Genomic DNA, 20,860 nt, shown 5'->3' with positions numbered 1-20,860 from the left:
GTCTTTGATCTTTCAAGCTGTTTAATGCCACTCAGCGGGTGTTGCAGTGCTTCAGTCCAAAAGAAGTGAAATAAAAAGCGCCCATCCATTAAAAAAAAAAAAGTGTCTCTCACGGCTCCGGGGGGTGAACAAAGGCCTCCTGTAGCTAATCAATGTGTTTTTGTAAGAAAAATATCCATATTCAAAACTTAATAATCACTTTAATCTAGCTTGCGCCAACAGTTGTACACAGAAGCAGCTCCGGGAGCATGACGTATGAGGTCAGCGTTGCGCATGCGCCAGTGAGTCTCGTGAAAACCAACGTTTGTTTACAGGAGCAAAGGAAGCAAAGTTTCCTTACTTTAGCAAAGGAAAACCAGTCTCCTCTTGGCTTATATCGAAATCCTCCGACATTCTTCTTTACAAATCCTCGTTTTGTACTTCTAATTAGTGACCGTTGTTTTGTTTTGATCTCTTCGCTGCGCTTCCGCGTTCATCACTTCTGAGCGGTGCATGCTCAAAGCTGACCTCATACGTCATCCGCCCGAAACTGCTTCCGTTTACAACAGTGAGCGCAAGCTAGATTAAAGTTATTATTACGTTTTAAATATGGTTATTTTTCTTACAAAAACGCATCGATTCAATACAGGAGGCCTTTGTTCACCCCAGGAGCCGTGTCAGACACTTTTTTTATGGATGGGTGCTTTTTATTTCCCTTCTTTTGGACTGATGCATGCAACACCCGCTGAGTGCCGTTAAACCGCTTGGAAGATCAAAGACTATTTTTAATATAACTCCGACTGGATTCGTCTGAAAGAAGAAAGTCATATACACCTAGGATGCATTGAGGGCGAGTAATTTATGGCCTAATTTTCATTTTTGGGTGAACTAACCCTTTAATAAGCGTCAGATGCTGGATGTGTCTCATAAACACACACCAAAAGCACACATCGTGCAACCCTAACCAAGCACAACACTTCCAGAAGTAACAATCCCAATCATTCTCTCCATAGAGAAACCAATGTTTAGTGGTAACATGCAAACATTTCAGTAAAGGCCTACCATAAGCTCTGAAGTTAAATGATTAATTATGATTCTGCAGAAGCCATGAGTCATTCAAATTCATAATTAAACAAAGTCACTGTCACCATAGGAATTTCTGCTAATGAGTATGAGCAGTGACATCCCACTCGCATGAAGAATGATGCAACGGAATCAGTTTCTTTACACTATCGAACTCACACTGCCTGAATATTTTTTTTAAAGCTTAAATTATATAAAAATTTTATTAAACTTAATATATATATATATATATATATATATACTTACTGTTTAATCATTTAATAGTTTTATAGTGTTTTTTTATACATTACCGTTCAAAAATGTGGTCTGTAAGATTTATTAATGTTTTGAAAGAAGTCTTCTGCTCACCAAGCATTTACCCGACTAAAAATACAGTAAAAACTGTAATATTGTCAAATATTATTACAACTTAAAAATAACTGTTTTCTATATGAATATATTTTAAAATGTAATTTATTTCTGTGAATTTTCAGCATCATTACTCCAGTCTTCAATGTCACATGATCCTTCAGAAATCATTCTAATATTCTGATTTGCCGTTTAAGACAGAAATATTTATAACTATAATGAACGTTGAAAACAGTTTTGCTGCTTAATTTTTGTGGAAATCGTGATAATATTCTTTCAGGATTCCTTGATGAATATTTGATAAACATTTATTTGAAATAGAAACATTTTGTAAGATCAATTTAAAGCTTCCTTTCTAAATAAAAGTATTATTTCTTATTAAAAAAAACACCTTTTGAATGGTAGTGCACCTATGGAGAAAACGAATGGGAAAAATACTTCCAGAAGCAAAGCCGCTGAGAATGTGGTTAAATGTGAAAGAGTGAGAGTCAGATCTTTATACTGGAGTGAAATCCTCTCATGACTGCTCTTGAAGAACCACTAAAACACACCTTTACACAGTGAGAACTGGTTTCAGAAGCCCCAAAGATTCATTCAGAGATTTATTTAAAAGAAAGAAAAAAAAGCTTCATTTTTTTATGTAGCCTTTGCAAACAAAAGAAAATTGACTCCTGCTTTCTGTCCATTGCAACTGTTGCTTGTCAGATTGCATTAGATCTTCAGTAAAAGTCAAAACAGACTGTACAACATCATGTCAGATTGAATGATGCCAGATTGACAGCACCGATGGTCAGTTTTGCTCCATCAATCTATGACAAATTCCTCATTGACATGCACAAAGCCAAGAAAGCCCTTGAGGAAAAGGGGATTTTGTGGACTGTGAACTTCGATATGATCATAACATGATAGGAATGCTAAATAATAAGACTTCTGATTGTCTCCAACAGCATGCATATAACAACTGCAGAAGTCCTTCATTTTGTCCCAACATATTCCCCACACGGCTGGGCATAGACACTTATTCCCACATTCAGCAGTGGACAGGAGGATGATGATGGCCTGAAGCTACAGCAGCTGGAGACCACTGGGACGCTCTGTTTTGGGAGACACACAATGTGACCTTGGAGTCATCCGGACTGAATCCAGTGAATAACAGATAACCCAAGAGCACGAGTCCTTACTCAGCTGATGAGTAGGAGAAAAAGAGTTTGGAATGACAAAAAGTTTTAACCTCTCAAATCATCCACAGAAACAGACCTCATGGAGCATGTCGGTTAAATGAAAACACCATATTAACCAGAAAAGAGAAGTTTAACAAGACAAAAATACAAAAGTGTTCTGTGAAAAAAATACAAAAGTCTTGACTTTGACAAGCCAACACAATTAAACACACTACCGTTCAAATGTTTGTGATCACTACAGTTTTGAAATTAAAACTTTTATTCCACAAGGAGGATGCATTAAATTGATCAAAACTGACAGTAAATACATTTATAATGTTACAAAAGGTTTCTATCTCAAATAAATGCCTTTCTTTTGAACTTTCTAATCAAAGAATCTTGAAAACATAAATGTATCACGATTTCTACTAAAACTAAAGCAGCACAACTGTTTTTAACATTGATAATAATAAGAAACGTTTCTTGACCAGCAAATCAGCATATTACAATGATTGCTGAAGGATTTCTGTGATACTAGAGTAAAGAATGCATTTTAAAACATATTAAAACAGAAAATAGTCATTTTAAATTGTAATAATATTTCACAATTTTTTGGCTGTATTTTTGATCAACTAAATGCAGCCTTGGTGATACAAGAAACAGTTTGATTTTAGTATTAGTTCTATACTATTATATTATTTATTCATATTTTGAATTAGAATTTATTTTTATAATTTCAGTTTTCATTTTATATTCAACTTAGTTTGTCATTTTCTTCTCTTATTTTTTATTATTTTTTTATATTTCTATTTATCTGTCATTTATTTTCATTTCTGTTTTAGTCATTTTAGCAGTGTAACTTGAGCTTTATTTCAGTGACATTTCTAATATTTAATTTGTTTAAATGTAATTGTATTTTATTTTAGCTTTACTTCAATTAACAGAAACTATTTAAATAGATTTAGATTTAAAAATAACAACAGTGATGTGAATCGTATTTAATAAACACGCAAAAAATTGTTTTGCTGAAAAATCCAGCATTGCTGGTCACCAGCATAAGGTACGTTTTGCATGCTGGGACCAGCATGGGATGCTGGTTGCTGGTCACCAGCAAGGCCACAACAAAACTTGTGCATGTGTTACATACCACGTTTCTTTTAAAATTGGTTTGTGTTTGTAGTTAAAGACCAAGACAATTTTCCAAATTAATTTTAATAAATTATTTAATAAAGAAAAACACAAGTTGCTGGTTACGTTTACACAGTAAAATCCCCAGTGTTAAACAAACACTGCTCAGTTTTCACATGGTCCTGATCTATAGAGAGTAAAAGTAACACTGAAGCAGTGTTGTAGTTAGTGAAATAAAGCAGATTCACTCTACAAGTGATGACTGAGCATTATTGATGACACCTACTACTATAGATTTAGTTTTAGTTAAAAACAACAACAGTGATATGAATCTTATTTCATAAACACGCAAAAAATATTTTTTAATGATCCCAAACTTTTGAATAGTAGTGTACAGTATATAGTGTTGAAATGAATCGGGACATCAACTCTCCTAGTGTAAAGGTGTGTTTAATATAATGATTTCAAGAACAGTTGGGTGTTAATCCCATAGAACAGTTTAAACAACACACACACGTCAAACCATGCATCTTACATGAGAAACACTTGAGAACAGCTCTGGGTTTCGACATCACACACGTAGAAACCTTCTTACAAAGGCTATGAGGGACTGAGAGACACAAAACCAACATGGTCAATGGAAGAGGAAACTCGCTGTGCTTCTCCTTCAGACTTTCTCTCTCTTTGTTAACTTCAACAAGCCCACACCACTCCAAACTAAAGACAGCCACACAGAAACTGCAGTGGTGGTCCGTCAGAGGAGGTTTGAGGCTGAGGCTCTTGTATAATTTAGTCTATGTTGTGTTGAGCACCAGCAGGCCTGATGACGCATTACAGCGAGACTCAAAGTTTGTATTAATGTCAGATGAACACAAATGATTCTCTGATTCTCCTCTGACTCACCCATCCCTTTGGAGTGGTTGAAGTCTCCTTTGATGATCCTGCAGGATTTCCCATCACCGTTGCAGATGCCGCACCGGTCTTCTTTTGCAGAAGAACCGATGATGCCGTCACAGCCGATTTTCTGCAGGAGGTAGAGTAAGAAAACAAAAAGACTGATTTCATGAGTCGTGACTTTAAAAAAAATGTGAAAAAAAATTGATTGGTATGAATTAATTTGTACACGTGGACTGTAAAATGTCACTCCAAAACAATATGCTGTTTATTTGTCTGCATAACACAAAAATATAATCTTCACACAGCTCTAAAACAAAGCCAAACACTCCCAAATTACTCCCCGTTTTAGGGAGTATTGGCCTATATTTAGTAGATACTGTAAGTTCTATACACTACTTTATTTATTAATTAATAGGTCAAAATTGAGAGAAATATTTTGTAATTTTATAAATGTATTAGAATAATGATTACTTCAAATAAATGCTGTTCTTTTGAAATTTCTGTTCATCAAAGAATCCTGAAAAGAATGTATCATGATTTCTGAAGGATGTGACACTGAAGACTGGAGTAATGATGCTGAAAATTCAGCTTTGATCACAGGAATAAGTTACATTTTAAAATATATTCCAATAGAAAACAGTTATTTGAAATCGGAATAATATTTCACAATATTACGTTTTTTTACTGTATTTTTGATCAAATGAAAAATAAAATTTTCTGGTGAGCAGAAGAGACTAAAAAAAAAATCTTCCTGACCCCAGTAGTGTAAATGTTTTTTTTTTAAATCATATATATATATATACACACACACAAGTAATAAATAATCACAATATTTTCAATATTATGACTCCATATAATGAACAAATTAATAAATATGACAACACAATAAACATATTAAATGTACATGAGGCTCAGTAAAGCTTTTTGATTTATCATATTTAAGAAACTAAAAACATCTGGAATCAAAGATGCTCTAAAATATGGTGTCATTTTATGATAAAAAGATATGTTAAGATTCTTTAAAAAATCATCTCTAGGTTACGCATGTAACCATGGTTCCCCGGGAGAATGAGACGCTGCGTCGAAACGCTATGGGAACACCTTCAACGTGACCACGCTCTGAATCACGTGCGTAAACAGTCCAATGGATAGGCGAGACGTCACGGGCGCGGTGATGTAGAGACCAGGAATCTTAAAAGCATGTGCGGTGGATACATATATCTGGGAAATTAAGTAAGCGCTCACAGGGATGCCGGAAGTATGGCAATGAGACGCAGCGTCTCGTTCCCTCGGGGAACCATGGTTACATGTGTAACCTAGAGACGTTCCCCTTCAGGAACTCAAGCTGCGTCGAAACGCTATGGGAAAGAGTATGCCCACTCTGCCAGACTTACAAATCCCTGCCTAGTGTGGAAGAGCACAACTAAGGCAAGAGAACAGAAGTGCCGGGAGTGGCTTGGATATCGAGGTCGTAGAACCTGACGAAAGTCAACAGCGTAGACCAACCCGCAGCGTTGCAGATGTCCTGCATAGATACACCTGACAGAAAGGCCTTGGAGGCCGCCACACCCCGAGTCGAGTGAGCCTTGACCCCCAGGGGCGAGGGGAGATCAGAGGACTCAAGGCTAGGCAGATGGCATCCACGATCCACTGGCTGAGGGTCTGTTTAGATGCAGGAAGACCCTTCTTGGGGGGACCATAGCACACTAGTTCTTGAGAGAAGAAATTGCCAGAAGGAAGGTAGTCTTTAGAGTGAGATGACGATCAGATATCTCCTCTATAGGCTCGAAAGGAGGTTTACAGAGAGCCTCTAACACCACAGCCAAGTCCCACGGAGGGACACGAGATCGTACCGGAGGCCTAAGCGCACGGCGCACAGAGGAAACGTGTAACTAGGGTGTGTCTGCCCACTGACTGACCACCAAGAGGGGCATGGTAGGCCGCAATGGCCACCGCGTAAACCTTCAAGGTGGAATGGGTCAACCCTGCGGAGAATCGGGCCTGCAGGAACTCCAGCACTGTACCAACCGGGCAGTTAACTGGGTCGAGCAGGCAGTCCAAAGTTTCCACTTCAAGGCGTACAGTTTCCTCGTTGAGGGGGCTCTGGATTGGAGGATGGTCTCAACAACCTCAGTTGAGAGACCGGAGATTACGAGATGTGCCCCCTCAGGGGCCACACCCACAGCTTCCACAGCTCCGGGCGGGGGTGAAAGATGGTGTAAAAAAAACACCTTTTGAATGGTGTCCCCCCCCCCAACTCTCCAAATCTGCTTCACCCCCTCGGGGTGAAGCCTCCATTCCCCGGGCCTCGGCCCCTGCCTTGACAGAATGTCTGCTCCCATATTGAGATGCCCAGGGATGTGAACTGCTCTCAGCAAGGGGAGTTTCCCCAGGGACTACACAAGGATCTGGTGCGCCAGCCTGTAAAGGAGGCACAAATACAGACCTCTCTGGTGGTTGATGTAAGAGACCACTGCTGTGTTGTCGGTGCGCACCAACACATGGCAATCTTTTAGGTCTGGGAGAAAGTGTTTCAATGCTAGAAACACGGCCAGCATCTCCAGGCAGTTGATGTGCCACGTGAGATGGTGGCCGCTCCACAGACTGCGGGCCGAGCGGCCACTCATGACCGCTCCCCAACCAATGAGGGAAGTGTCCGTCGCTAACGTTACGCGGTGGCAAGGAGCTCCCAGCACCGGGCCCTGAGACAGGAACCAAGGCTTCCTCCACATGTCTAAGGCACAAAGGCATCGCCACGTGACCTTGAGCATGCGGAGCGGATTTCCCCTTGGGGAAAACCCCTTGGTCTTGAGCCACCACTGTAGGGGTCTCATGTACAGCAGGCCAAAAGGTATCACGTTGGACGCAGCTGCCATCAGACCCAGCAGTTTTTGAAACTGCTTGACAGTGAGTGACCGGCCTTCTTTCCGTCTCGCGACTGCAGTGAGGACTGACTCGAACTGAGCAGGAAACAGACGTGCCTGCATCTTGGTCGAATCCCACACCATGCCCAGGTAAGTGGTCCTCTGTAGTGGAGAAAGCACACTTTTCTTGGCGTTTAGTCTTAACCCCAGCTCTTTCATGTGAGCGAGAACGACATCTCGATGCCGAACCACCATCTGCTCCGATTTAGCTATTATCAACCAATCGTCGATATAATTCAGTATGCGGATACCCTGAAGTCGCAGTGCAGCCAGAGCAGCATCCACACACTTTGTGAAAGTGCGGGGTGAGAGTGCAAGGCTGAACAGATACTGGTAAGCTTCGCCCCCGAAAGCAAACCTCAGGAACTTCCTGTGTTGGGGAAGGATGGAGACATGGAAGTATGCGTCTTTGAGATCGATTGTGACAAACCAGTCCTCGGACCTGATCTGAGACACAACTTGTTTGATTGTAAGCATCATAAACTTCAGTCGCATGACTGAGCGGTTCAATTGACGCAGATCTAAAATGGGATGCAACCCTCCATCCTTCTTTGGAACGATGAAGTACCGGCTGTAGAACCCGGACTCTGTCGAGAGGAGGGACCACCTCGATGGGGTCCTTCCTCAAGAGAGAGTTTACATCTTGTTCCATTACCAAAGCCTGCTCAGAGCCCACCAGAGTGGGAATGACCCCGTTGAAACAAGGCGGAGGAGAACCGAACTGGATTCGGTATCCTCTTTCTACAGTGTGCAGGATCCATTGAGACACATTTGGCAGAAGATTCCACGCTGCCAAATAGTCTACTAAAAGGAATCAGTCTCTCGAGACTGACCTCTGGTGTACTTAGAGCTGCTAGCTCGGTGCCCTGAAGTGGAGGACCGGCAGGGAACGGCCAATCTAGCTGCTCTAGAGACCTCCGAAGAGGTAGCGAGCCTCCCAGAGCCGCTACGTTTCCGGGCGGAGACTGAGAGAAGTGCTCGCCGGAGACTGCTGCGCCCTGAAGCGCTGTGGGTGGCAGGCTTGGCAGACGGATCTCCTGAGGGCACTGAGGAGAGACGGACACTGTACACCGCTCTTCCCCAGAGGGGCCTGCCCTCAGAAGTCCTTAGCCACAAGCGTCAGGACTTCTTGGCCAAGGACTTCTTAGCCTGAAGGACGGTCCGCAGATCCGGCTTTGACTTCGAAGTCCCCGACCTAGAGCGCTGCTGCTCTCGGTCCCGCTGCGGAGGAGCACGAGAGGCGATGCTCTGTTTTTGTTGTTCCCGGTATGAGGAGTCGGTACACGAGTGGGGCTGCTCCTGCCCAGCAGCCCCGCAGCTAGAGAGCAGTGAGGGGGCAACCGCTGGAACACCACCACTTGTTTACGGGCCTCCTGGAACCTGTCGACGATCGAGTTGACGGCGTCGCCGAATAGGCCAGAAGGCGCAAGCGGGGCGTCCATGAGGAAGACCCTGTCCTTCTCTTTTATCTCGGACAGGGTCAACCACAGATGCCAGAGATAAATCAGTGGTTCTGTGGAGTTCGGTGATATCCTCTGACTTAATCTCCTCACCCTCATCTAGCTCCTTCAGCAGGTCGGCACACACTGCCATAGTGTGCAAACACACACCAACCTGACCCGCTGCCATGTACCCTTTGCCCACCAAGCTAGATGTAGTACGCAGCGGCTTGGAGGGCAGTGCCAGGGCTTTCAGGGACGATGTCGAACTGGGCGACAAACAGCTCGCAAGTCTGTTCGACCCGAGGCATCGCCCTGTAACCGCTCTCATTCAGCCCCACTACGTTTGCATAGTGGGTGGACGCGGGGCTGAAGATGCGGACCAAGTAAGGCTTAGACCATGATCTCAACACCTCAGTGTGGAGATCAGGAAAAAATGGAAAGCCCCAGCATGGAGGTAGCGGCTTTCATCCAGCTTACTTTTCTGCAGTTCAGCCTGTTTCTCGGTGGGCCAATCGATGTTTAACTTAGCCACAGCACGAGTTACTACCTCCAACAGCTCCTCATACTGGGGAGACAGGAGGGGCGAGTCCCCTGCCTCATCAACAGCCTCCACATTGACCTCCTCGGAGGAAGAGAGGCGGAGTGTCGAGCCCTCGCCCTGGGGGGAAGAAACCACGGTGCGGGCTTCCGATCCCTGAGAGGGGGCGCTGGATCTGGTGGGTGAGGAAGAAGATAGGGACTGACCCATCTCCATTCCCTCCGCCTGATCCATCTGCGAACCCCACGACCGCAATCGACATGCTGCCTCGGCAGACGCGGGACCAGAGCCGCGGGGAACGCTGGCAAAGGCTCCCTCCTCAAAGAGAGCCTTCCGGGAGCGAAGCGTCCGCAGCGAGAGGCGATCGCAGTGCGGACAGTCAGCCCCCTCGAGAGCTGGCTCAGCGTGCTTCGCTCCCAAACAAACCACGCATAAACTATGTGTATCCCCATCCGTGATGTAGTGAGGACAGGGAGGAACACACAGTTTACAGTGGTGTTTGCTCTCGCCCTTATGTTTGGTTTTCTGACTCGCTTTTGGCATGATAATGAGTGCTTTGGACAGACAACAATAAGTAAGACGGACACACAGAGCGCTTGCAGAATAACAGAAAGATGACGCTGTATCCACCGCTTGCTTTTAAGCTTCCTGGTCTCTACGTCATCCTGTCCGTGACGTCTCGCTCATCTACTGGACTGATTACACACGTGATTCAGAGCGTGGTCACGCTGAAGGCATTCCCATAGTGTTTCGACGCAGCTCGAGTTCCTGAAGGGGAACCTCTTTTTGTGCTCTACAAGAAAGAAAATACCATATAAGGGGTCAAACTATCAATTAATTTCTTCATTCAATAAAAATTATTTAAGAACACGCCAAGCAAGCTGTTGCTCACTGTCGATAACAAATCAGTGTTGAGCTGTAATATAATTCTGATTTCTTTGGCACAACATCAAGTCACAAAGTATAATGGCTCAAATTGTTGCATAACTTAAAACGCAACAAAATCACTCCTGAAAGTGAAAACCTTATCAAGAAAATCTTTACGAATTATTTAAAAAACCTCAAGTAAAATGGCATTAGTAAATGTTCTGTGGCAATCACCGCTGATTAAGTTGATGAATTATCTGGATGAACAGGAAGTCATTCCTCATTTTACTTCAGGAATGTTCAAAGATGATGAGTTTCAGTGCATTATGAGGGCGAGAGAGGGTGGAAACAGTCATTCTGATTAGTTGTACTTTTTGATCGAATGAGTCGTGTCAGGCGCTATTTTTCACATTCGGTGTAGACAAATTGGAATCCTGTCTGGTTAAAGGAATATTTCAACCAAAAATGTAAATGTACTCACTCTCAGGCCATACAAGATGTAGAGGAGTTTGTTTCTTCATCAGAACAGATTTGGAGAAATGTTCTCCAAATAAGCATTACATCAATTGCTCACCAATGGATCCTCTGCAGTGAATGGGTGCCGTCAGAATGAGAGTCCAAACAGCTGATAAAAACATCACAATATTCCACAAGTAATCCACAACAAATCCACCATTAAGACATTTTAACTTTAAACCATTGCTTCCGGACAAATTACAAGACCATAATCCATTAAAATGTTTCCTCCAGTGAAAAAGTCCATCCCTTGTTGTCCTCTCACATCAAAATCTACTTACATATTTGCTTAGAACTACTTTGGACTTGTACATGGTGCTTGATCTGTGCATATTTCTCTCCTGATTCAGACGAGACGACTTTTTCACTGAAGAAAGCATTAAAGAGGACTAATATTTCGGGAAGAAGAAATAGTTTGAAGTTAAAAATGTCTTAATGATGGATTTGTTTTGTGTGGGTTACTTGTGGATTATTATGATGTTTTTATCAGCTGTTTAGACTCTCATTCTGATGGCACCCATTCACTGCAGAGCAAGTGATGTAATGCTACATTTCTCCAAATCTGATGAAGAAACAAACTCATCTACATCTTGGATGGCCTGAGGGTGTGTACATTTTCAGCCAATTAAATTAGCATTCACCAGAAAAACAATGAGCATGTGTTTCTGAGAATCACTAACAAACAATTGACACATCAGAAAATTAGGGATAACGCTAATGATGCTGAAAGAATCTTCTTGTTTGCATCCTGTGTGTAAATAATGTCTTCCCTATTGTCGCCTTCATTAAATCCAGGTCATCTCTGTCAGTGATTTATTTCTTAATAGGCTGGCTTAAAAGTAAAAGCAGAATGGTATAAACCAGAAAAGGTCACAGAAATCATATTTTCACTGAAGGATCCTGGCGCTGAGCATCCGTTCTCTCCCTCTGGATGTTTCTGACACAAGAGTTTCATTCAGACCATGAATATGAGCGCTAACTCCAAAACAGCGATGCTGGGATTGTGGTCAGGACAAACCAGGACAGGATCTGACCCTGAATCTGCTCACTTCCTGTGGGGCTGCCCAGGTGGAGCATGTTTATGTTACAGAATGAAGGGATGTAGTCAATGCTCGGGGGCCTATGAATCCCTTCACTCACGCACAGTAACCGCACATGTGTATGTGTGTGTTTTTTATAGTGCACACAGTAAAATCACTTCCAGACATTTTGTCCTGCTTTTTTCATTCCTGCCTTCTATTAGCGGAGGCGGCTTGCAGACTGTGACCTCCTTTCAGTCTTGTACTCTTACTAGTGGCCAGTGAGCAACAGTGTGGTTGACTGTAGAAACAGCGGCCAAAATTAAGTGTGCGATGTGTCTTTCTTTGTCGAACTACTACACGACTCTCTGTACACTCATTCATCAGTCTTCCTTTTTGACAACATGCTTCTACAATCAAAAAGTTGCTCATTTAATCAAATACTCTTTTGCAATGTTTTACTGTAAATCAGTGCAGAAAATGAACCGGTGCAATATGATCTCACTCTCATCTTTAATCAGTCGATAAATCTTTTAAACTGTTCTAAGCTCTGCACTTCTGGAGGGTTATTAACCTTAATCTTCATTGAATTCAATAAGTGTGTCATTTTTATGCGAAAATCTCTCATATCTTACATCAGTCTTCTCATATTCCAGTTTCATTTCAGAGACAACTGCAATCAATACAATATTTGTATGATGACCCTGTGATTCAAAAGTTTGGGATAAATACAATTGTTTTACGAAATACGAAAGTAATTAATACTTCTGTTCCACAAGGGCACATTAAAATGATCAAAAATTACAAAATGCTTCGTTAAATACAACCCAGTGATGGGTACAACTTGGACAAACCCAGCAATTGGGTTGTTTTGACCCTTCTGGGTAGTAACCCAACCGCTGGGTCAAAACAACCCAATTGCTGGGTTTGTCCATATTTCACCCAACACTGGTTTGTATTTAACCCAGCATTTTTTAGAGTGTAAAGACATAGAAATGTTTTGTAACATAATACATTGAAAATAAAACTTTAAAATAAATTAGTGTTTCCACAACAATATGAAGCATTCAAGACTGATAATAATCAGAAATGTTTATTGAGCATCAAATCAGCATATTAGACTGATTTCGGAAGGATCATGTGACACTGAAGTAATGATGCTGAAAATTCAGCTTTGCATCACGGGAATAAATTACATTTTACAAATAAATGCAGATTTGGTGAACATAAGAAAAAAACCTTACTGACCCCAAACTTTTGAACAGTAGTATGAAAATACACACCTGACATTTTCCGCTCACGCACAGGTCGCTCTCGTAAGGTCCACATGGCGTTCCGTCCAGCACACGCTCTGCCACTAGTACCGGTGCATCACTGCCGATGGGTGAACAATACAGAGCGCATGGCTTTTCTGGGAAATAAAAGCACACACATACATAAATGCTTCATTTAGCATGTACATGCATAATTTTTAATGTGGCGTTGGTTCACAAATTTCCTCCATAAATTAGTTTTATTGGATCCACTCTCTATAGATTGAACTTTGAGGCTGAAAGAGGCACAAGTATCTGTACTTCCAGCTAGAACACATGAAGTGCACTCACGGTATTGCGTCTACTTAAGAAGATCACAAGCTTGTTTCTGAGTGACATGTTGTGATTTAAGAGCAGCTTCGTGCTCCTTTAGTCTGCAGATGATGAAAGTTCCCTGATAGAGTGAATGTCTGTAAGTGACTCTCGAGCGATCAGAGTTTGGAGAGCCTGTGTTTCTGCCTTTGTGAGGTAAAATACAGAGAGCGCTTTTGAGTGCTGCGGTTTCATCGCTTCCGTCAGAGTTGAGGCCGTTCAGCTGCACAGGAGGATGTTTGTCTGGCAGTTTTTTTGGTTATATGTTTTTCATCTAATTGCAGAACATAAGTGGATTTCATAGCAAATATATATATATATATATATTATGCAAGTGTTTCAATATGACAATCAATATGTAGATAAATAAGTAGACAGAGAGAAAGACATACATCTATATCCCAATTATCGCCTGACTGATCAAAGTTTGCTTCAACTCAAAACACTGTAAACTCACCATCCTACAGTGCTATGCACCAACAAATGAAGCTGAGGATGAGGAAAAAAGACACCTGGTATGAAGAACTACAAACAGCGGTCTCCCAAGTCCCTCAACATGACATGTTTCTGATCATGGGAGACATAAATGTGAAGGTTTGGGCAAACAATACCAACTATGAGAGAGCTATGGGGAAACATGGCTGCGGGGTGATGAATGATAATGGCAGGCAATTTGCAGAATTTTGCTTGGATAAAGGTTGCGTGATAGGAGGCACCATCTTTCCACACAAGAACATCCACAAACTCACATGGAGCTCACCTGATGGTCAAACTATCAACCAAATTGACCACATTGCTATTAATGGCAAATGGCGCAAGTCATTACAAGATGTTACATAAGTTTGTCGTGTGTACAACGCAATGTAAAGCAAAAGAGTCAGCAAAGATGACACCTAGACATTGCCAAACTAAAGTGTCCCAAGACTAACAAACAGTTTGTAGTAGAACTGAGAAACCGCTTTGCTGCCTTAGCTGATTCTACAAATGACCCTGATATTAACACCATTTGGGGAACAATAAAGAACACCTATATAGAAACAGCCACAACTATATTAGGCTACAGAAAAAAGAAAAACAAGGAATGGTTAACATCTGGAACATGGGAGAAAATAGAAGAAAGAAAACATCTGAAAGCCAAAATGCTAAGCACCAAATCACCAAGATTGCAACAACAGGCAAAGCAGGCTTATAAAGCCGAAGGCCGAGAGGTAAAGAAAAGTGCCAAAAGGGACAAAAGATCCTTTGTTGAAGGACTAGCGAAGGAGGCAGAAACTGCTGCTGCTAGAGGGGACCTCAGCCCTGTGTTTATGATCACCAAGCAGTTATGTGGCAAAAAGACTAGTCAGTCAGTCCCTGTCAAGGATAAGGATGGAAACAATCTTAAAACAGAACATGAGCAAGCTGCTCGTTGGGAACAACATTTCTATGAAGCACTCAATAGACCAGAACCTGATGATCCTGCAAATCCACCACCAGCAGAAGTTGTCCTGGACATTGACATCAGTCCACCAACGGAAGATAAAGTAAGGCATGCCATCAAAGCCTCAAAAAGTAGGAAAGCCTGTGGAATTGACAACATCCATGCAGAAATGCTTAAGGCCGACCTGAGAACTTCAACAAAAGTTTTAACAAACCTCTTCCACAACATGTGGGACAAAGGCACTATCCCTGTGGTTCAAAGGATTAATTGTGTGACAATCTGTGATCAACTGGCGAGGCATCATACTGTTGTCTATACCATCAAAGGTCTTCTGTCAAGTTCTCCTGCACAGAATTGACTCCACTATTGACATCACGCTAAGGCAGGAGCAAGCAGGATTCAGGAAAGGGAGAGGATGCATAGATCAGATATTTGCTTTAAGAAACATTATTGAGCAATGTCTTGAATGGAACACCCCCTTTATATTAACGTCATCGACTTTAAAAAGGCATTCGACGGTTTACATCGTGACACCCTATGGAAGATCCTAAGGTCCTACGGAGTTCCTCCAAAGATGGTGACCTTGATAGGATTGTTCTATCGACCTTTGAATGCTGTGTTATACTTGATGGGAAACCCTCTGAGTGGTTCCCAGTGGAGTCTGGTGTAAGACAGGGTTGTATCTTATCCCCCATCCTATTTCTTGTTGCCGTTGACTGGATCATGCGCAGAACCAAAGCAGACAAGCCTAGAGGGATCCAGTGGACTCTGTTCTCCCAATTAGAAGATCTAGACTTTGCAGACGACCTTGCTATATTATCCTCCAAGCAAGACCACCTGCAGGAGAAAACAACTAGGCTGCATAACATTGCTAAACAGACAGGTCTTAACATCCTTTCTTTTTCTCTTTTTAAGAAGCGAGAGGACAACAAAATCATCCTTACTGCTTGAAGACTCCATTTAGTACTGTTTTTCACAACAGATTAATTAATACACATCGGACTTACTGTGCAAGGTTTCTGTGCTTCATGAATTTTTAGGATGACGAATACGAAAAAATGCATACGAAAATTTCGGACTCAGTGTACAAGGACCTTTAATCATTCATACATGTGAAAATCACATAGCTGTATTCTGGCACAGAGGAAGACAGCAATCGTGTCTTTGTGGCAGTTTTTCTGCTGATTAAGTTAAAATACAAGACTTCTTCATTTTTCAAATGGTTGTCAAAAGCAAAAAAGCTTCAAAATGCATCATATTTTGTGTGAAAGTGTAACATGCTCAAGCAAAACAGGCACTATTTCTGAAATCATCACAACAAAATTAGTATGAAACAAATCCTGGCTTTCATTCAGCAAACAGAGGTGTATTTTTTAGTCTCACCATCGTCGATCACAGCTGTCCACATCTGGCTTTTCTTCTTACTGGCCTGCCGGTCATGAGACTGACACTGCTGATCTCTAAACGTGGGCAGACCCTTCGTACACGGCGGCCCTTCACACACTTTGTGCTCCACGCTGGTCTTCTGGCAGTACTTTCCTCCTGGACCAGGCCTAGAGAACCACAACCACAACCACAAGAAATACAGTTAAACATACTGCTCTATGACCTAAACCTGAAGACAAAGCATGAAGATCATTATCCCAGCTGTAGGCCGAGGATTGAGGAGAGGAGACATGAGGACAGGCAGTCGCTCCGTGACAGAGGTCAAGCTAAATATGACTGAGGAAAGGTTTTGAGGCCATAAACCTTCATTAGAACATGTTTTGCTTCCTCAAATGATGACAGCTGACAACGTGACAGTCTAAAACCTGTTCAGTAACAAGTTTCCTCCCATTCTCCCAGTCTCCATCATGTTCCATCTCTCAGTCTATCTCATCTGCTGTGAGAGTCTCTCAAAACTGTCGTATTTCCGAACCTGCATGTAATTTTAATGAATTATGGAGTTTGCCAGGAAGAACTGTAGTGATATCTCTCAAACATTTTAATTAGGGTTCATTTGATCTTATTTTATTTCAGCCCCCAAACACTCATTGAACAGACCAATTATACTACCATTCAGAGGTTTGAGGTTGTCAAGTATCTTATTCTCACTAAGGCTGCACTTATTTGATCAAAAATACAGTAAAAAACAATATTATTAAAAAGATGACTTTAAAAAATACTATAAAAAATTAAAATAACTGTTTTCTATTTGAAAACATTGTAAAATGTAATTTATTCCTGTGATCAAAGCTGAATTTTCAGCATCATTACTCCAGTCTTCAGTGTCACATGATCCTTCAGAAATCATTCTAATTTGATGATTTGCTGCTCAAGAAATATTTCTTTTTACTAATGCTGAAAACAGTTGTACTGCAACTATTGATGACTAGAACATTAAAAATAACTGCATTTCTGTCATGACAACTCTCGGAGTTATTGGCATGATAATGTACATGACAATGTTAACGTATTTGGTCTTGGCAGAATAGATCTACTACGCTGCTGCTGCGGCAGAGCAAGTACCGAGACTTGCTACTGCCAATACATCCACAACATGCTGATGTGAGCATGTAAGAAATATTGCTGCTGCAAATATAACATACATGAAATAACCCCCCTTATAGCGTACATGAATCCCCTCGTAGCAGATCTATACAGGTGGAGCTGGGGAGGGTGGAGGGTTTCTGAAGCAAGCTGCAACTGCTACTGCAAGCACTAATCATATATTTGAATGTTGAGAAGCGAGCTCATTGGCTATCGACACAGAAGAGAACCAATCAGCTGTGCCATGTGATAATGGTGTCATTAGGTCAGATTGAGTTAGACCTATCAGACTGCCCCATCTAGAGTTTCATGCCACAACTCTGTATTTCTGTCATGACAACTCTCGGAGGGATTGGCATGGTAATGTACATGACAATGTTAATGTATTTGGTCTTGGCGGAATACATCTGCTACGCTGCTGCTGCAGAGCAAGTACCGAGACTTGCTACTGCCAATACATCCGCAACATGCTGCTGAGCATTTAAGAAATATTGCTGATGCAAATATAACATACATGAAATAACCCCCCACAAAGCAGGAGACATAGACGGGACAATACAAACCAAAGCAAGAACAAAACACCCCCCAACAAGCAGATCTATTGTGGATTTACATTTCTGCCGAAATTCTGCGCGCGAAAGATCATATTTTGAGCGCGCAAAAGTGCGTTTTGTACGCGCGCGAACTGAGTTTTGTGGAGAAAATGTTTGTCTCGCAAAGAAGAAAGTATTTCGAGCGCACGAAAATCAATTTTGCATTTAAAATTAGTTTTTTGAGAAGAGGAAAAATACAGTGCATGCATAATTATTATGCAAGTTGGTATTCTGATCACATTTTTTTCCAAGCACATTTTACCAATTTCAAACGACATCAATCTTAATAACTACTATTAATCTTGTATTTCATAATTTATAATTGATATATAATTATTCATGAAGGCTGAAGGCTGAAGTGAAAAATTTCTTATATTCAGGTGTGCATAATTAAGCAGATTTTCTTTTACAGATAAAATTAGCCAAAAAAGAGATTTAACTCAGACTGAAAGTAAAAAATTATTAATTGTCCATGAGAAATATTCAAAACTAATACAATACTAGAAATTGCAAAGTTAATGCATAACCATTGGACAGCAAAATGCTCAGTGGGTCAGCAGGGTCAGTCAAAAACATGTGGAGAAGAAAAGATGCATGTTAACTGCAAAAGAATTAGGAATTAAGATGAAGAATTAGGTGTGAAATCACCAGGAACCATTTAGACTCCAGCGCCACCATTTTCCAGAACTGCAACCTACCTGGAGTCTCCAGAAGTACAAGGTGTCAGGTTCTCAGAGACTTAGGAGAAGTATAGAATCCTAAAAAATGACACCTACTTAATAAGAATCACATACTGAAGTGTAGTAAAATACTTGAAGACTGATGTATATATATAGGCTTTATAGACAGATAAGTTGAGAGTGACTCTTGAAGGACCAGCACCACATCTTCTTGTACCACTGTTTGAAGAATTTATTTTCCAGAATCTGGCAGTAAGTTTTGGGAGTTCATTTTTAGTCCATCTCGAGATTTTATCTGTAGAAGATAACCTGCTTAATAATTATGCACATCTGAATATAAGGCGTTTTTCACTTCCAGCCTTCATGAACAATTATATATAGATAATAAGTGATTAAATACAAAATTAATAGTAGTTATAATTATTGGTAAAATGAGCTTGGAAAAATTATGATCAGAATATCAACTTGCATAATTATGCATGCACTGTATTTTTCCTCTTCTGCTGTCGAGGTAATGCAAGAAATGTTGTGATTGGTTGTCAAGGCAGCCAATCAGAATTTAGCAGCCTAGTCTCTGATTGGCTGGAATTATGGCACATTGTAAGGCTGGGTTGTGTTGAGCATGCGAGCTGTTGGCATTTAGCGAGCACTGAGGGCGGGCATCAGGTGAGCAAGCTAGTGAAACATTGCACGCGCAAAAGAGAAGGTCTGCACACATCCAAAAACGTATTTTAAATGCAAAATTGATTTTCGTGCGCTCAAAATACTTTCTTCTTTGCGAGACAAACATTTTCTCCACAAAACTCAGTGCGCGCGCGTGCAAAACGCACTTTTGCGACACTCAAAATATAATCTTTCGCGCACCGAATTTCGGCAGAAATGTAATTCAATAATCTATCGCCAAGACATATGTACTGCTGCTGTTCCGAAGAGCCATGTGAACCGCATGCATTACTATCTATGTGTGCCTGGGCTACCACTAGGGTTGGTTGCCTGAGCGATCGACTTAAATATTTGTCCTCTGGTTCTCCTAAATGGATGTAAGAAGCATCATCACCGGAACCGCACTAGAAAAATTATTTCCCAACTGAGAAAATGCATGTGAACTCAAGTCGGAAAGCTCTAATAATACAAATCTTTGTAGTAACAGGAGTGTCCATGTTGTTTTCACATTCCGACTTAAAAGGACAACTCGGGTAATGAGATCATCCGAGGAACGCGTGAATGCAGCAACTACACTTGCTCTGATGGCAGCACGTAGCCTTCCGTTAACTAAGCTAAACATGCTTAAATTAAAATGCCTAAAGCTAAACTTCCCTTGTATTCACATTTCTAAACTTGCTGTCCAACAAAAGAGAACATTATAACCTTTTTACTCCACAACACCAGTCAAATGCTTCCTTTGTGATCTGATGTGGCTTCTTGTCACAGAATGAGGCAAAAAATATGTTCCATAGGCTACCTTGAAAAGAATACATCGATTAGCAATGGATTATAAATATACTTAATTATTATGAAAATACCAGAGATGGCTTGAATAACACAGATAACCTATATTGTCGTAGTCGAGTGTTTATTGTCTTTGTTTTATCATTCAAAATGTTTATATGTTCTGTTTATTCAGTTAAAGCTATAATAGCGATTCCTTTGTCCATATTAGGGATTTCCTTGAGGGTCATGAGTTCCGCTACTTCTGTGTCTGGATATGTGGATTTTCTGTGCGAGGGCGCCCTCTGGCGTCCAGTATGAATGAAACAGACATCAAGCGTTTATAGTGCTAATGGCCAATCCCTATTTTTGGGGGGAATTTTTATTTATTTGTTTATTTTTATAAGTATTGGTTCAAGCACATTAAAAGTATCGATTTGGCGCTGGTATAAAAAAAAATAAAAAAATCGATACCCAACCCTAGCTACCACACCGACCGGCTCAACGCTAGTGGCCTATGACTATGTGAGCCTTGGCTACCACGCCGACCGACTTAACACTAGTGGCCTATGACTATGTGAGCCTTGGCTACCACGCTGACCGGCTTAACACTAGTGGCCTATGACTATGTGAGCCTTGGCTACCACGCTGACCGGCTTAACACTAGTGGCCTATGACTATGTG

General features: G+C 41.3%; 1 protein-coding gene across 1 annotated transcript in view; it reads right to left on the bottom strand.

Annotated features, from left to right (window-relative positions):
* The window catches only part of LOC107563246 (A disintegrin and metalloproteinase with thrombospondin motifs 17-like), a 122,277-nt gene that overhangs the window by 39,400 nt on the left and 62,017 nt on the right, over nt 1–20,860 (bottom strand). The window contains exons 14-17 of the mRNA XM_016248067.1: nt 16,330–16,499; nt 13,185–13,312; nt 4,602–4,722; nt 4,234–4,308 (exon numbers count right to left, since the gene is read on the bottom strand). Coding sequence (XP_016103553.1) covers nt 4,234–4,308; nt 4,602–4,722; nt 13,185–13,312; nt 16,330–16,499 — 494 coding nt within the window. The remainder of the gene's footprint in view (nt 1–4,233; nt 4,309–4,601; nt 4,723–13,184; nt 13,313–16,329; nt 16,500–20,860) is intronic.

The sequence above is a fragment of the Sinocyclocheilus grahami genome, unplaced genomic scaffold (genome assembly GCF_001515645.1).
Source record: "Sinocyclocheilus grahami isolate Dianchi unplaced genomic scaffold, SAMN03320097.WGS_v1.1 scaffold24.1, whole genome shotgun sequence".
NCBI lineage: Eukaryota > Metazoa > Chordata > Actinopteri > Cypriniformes > Cyprinidae > Sinocyclocheilus > Sinocyclocheilus grahami.
Note: the sequence above shows the minus strand (reverse complement) of the source record. Positions and strands in the feature narration are given on the sequence as shown.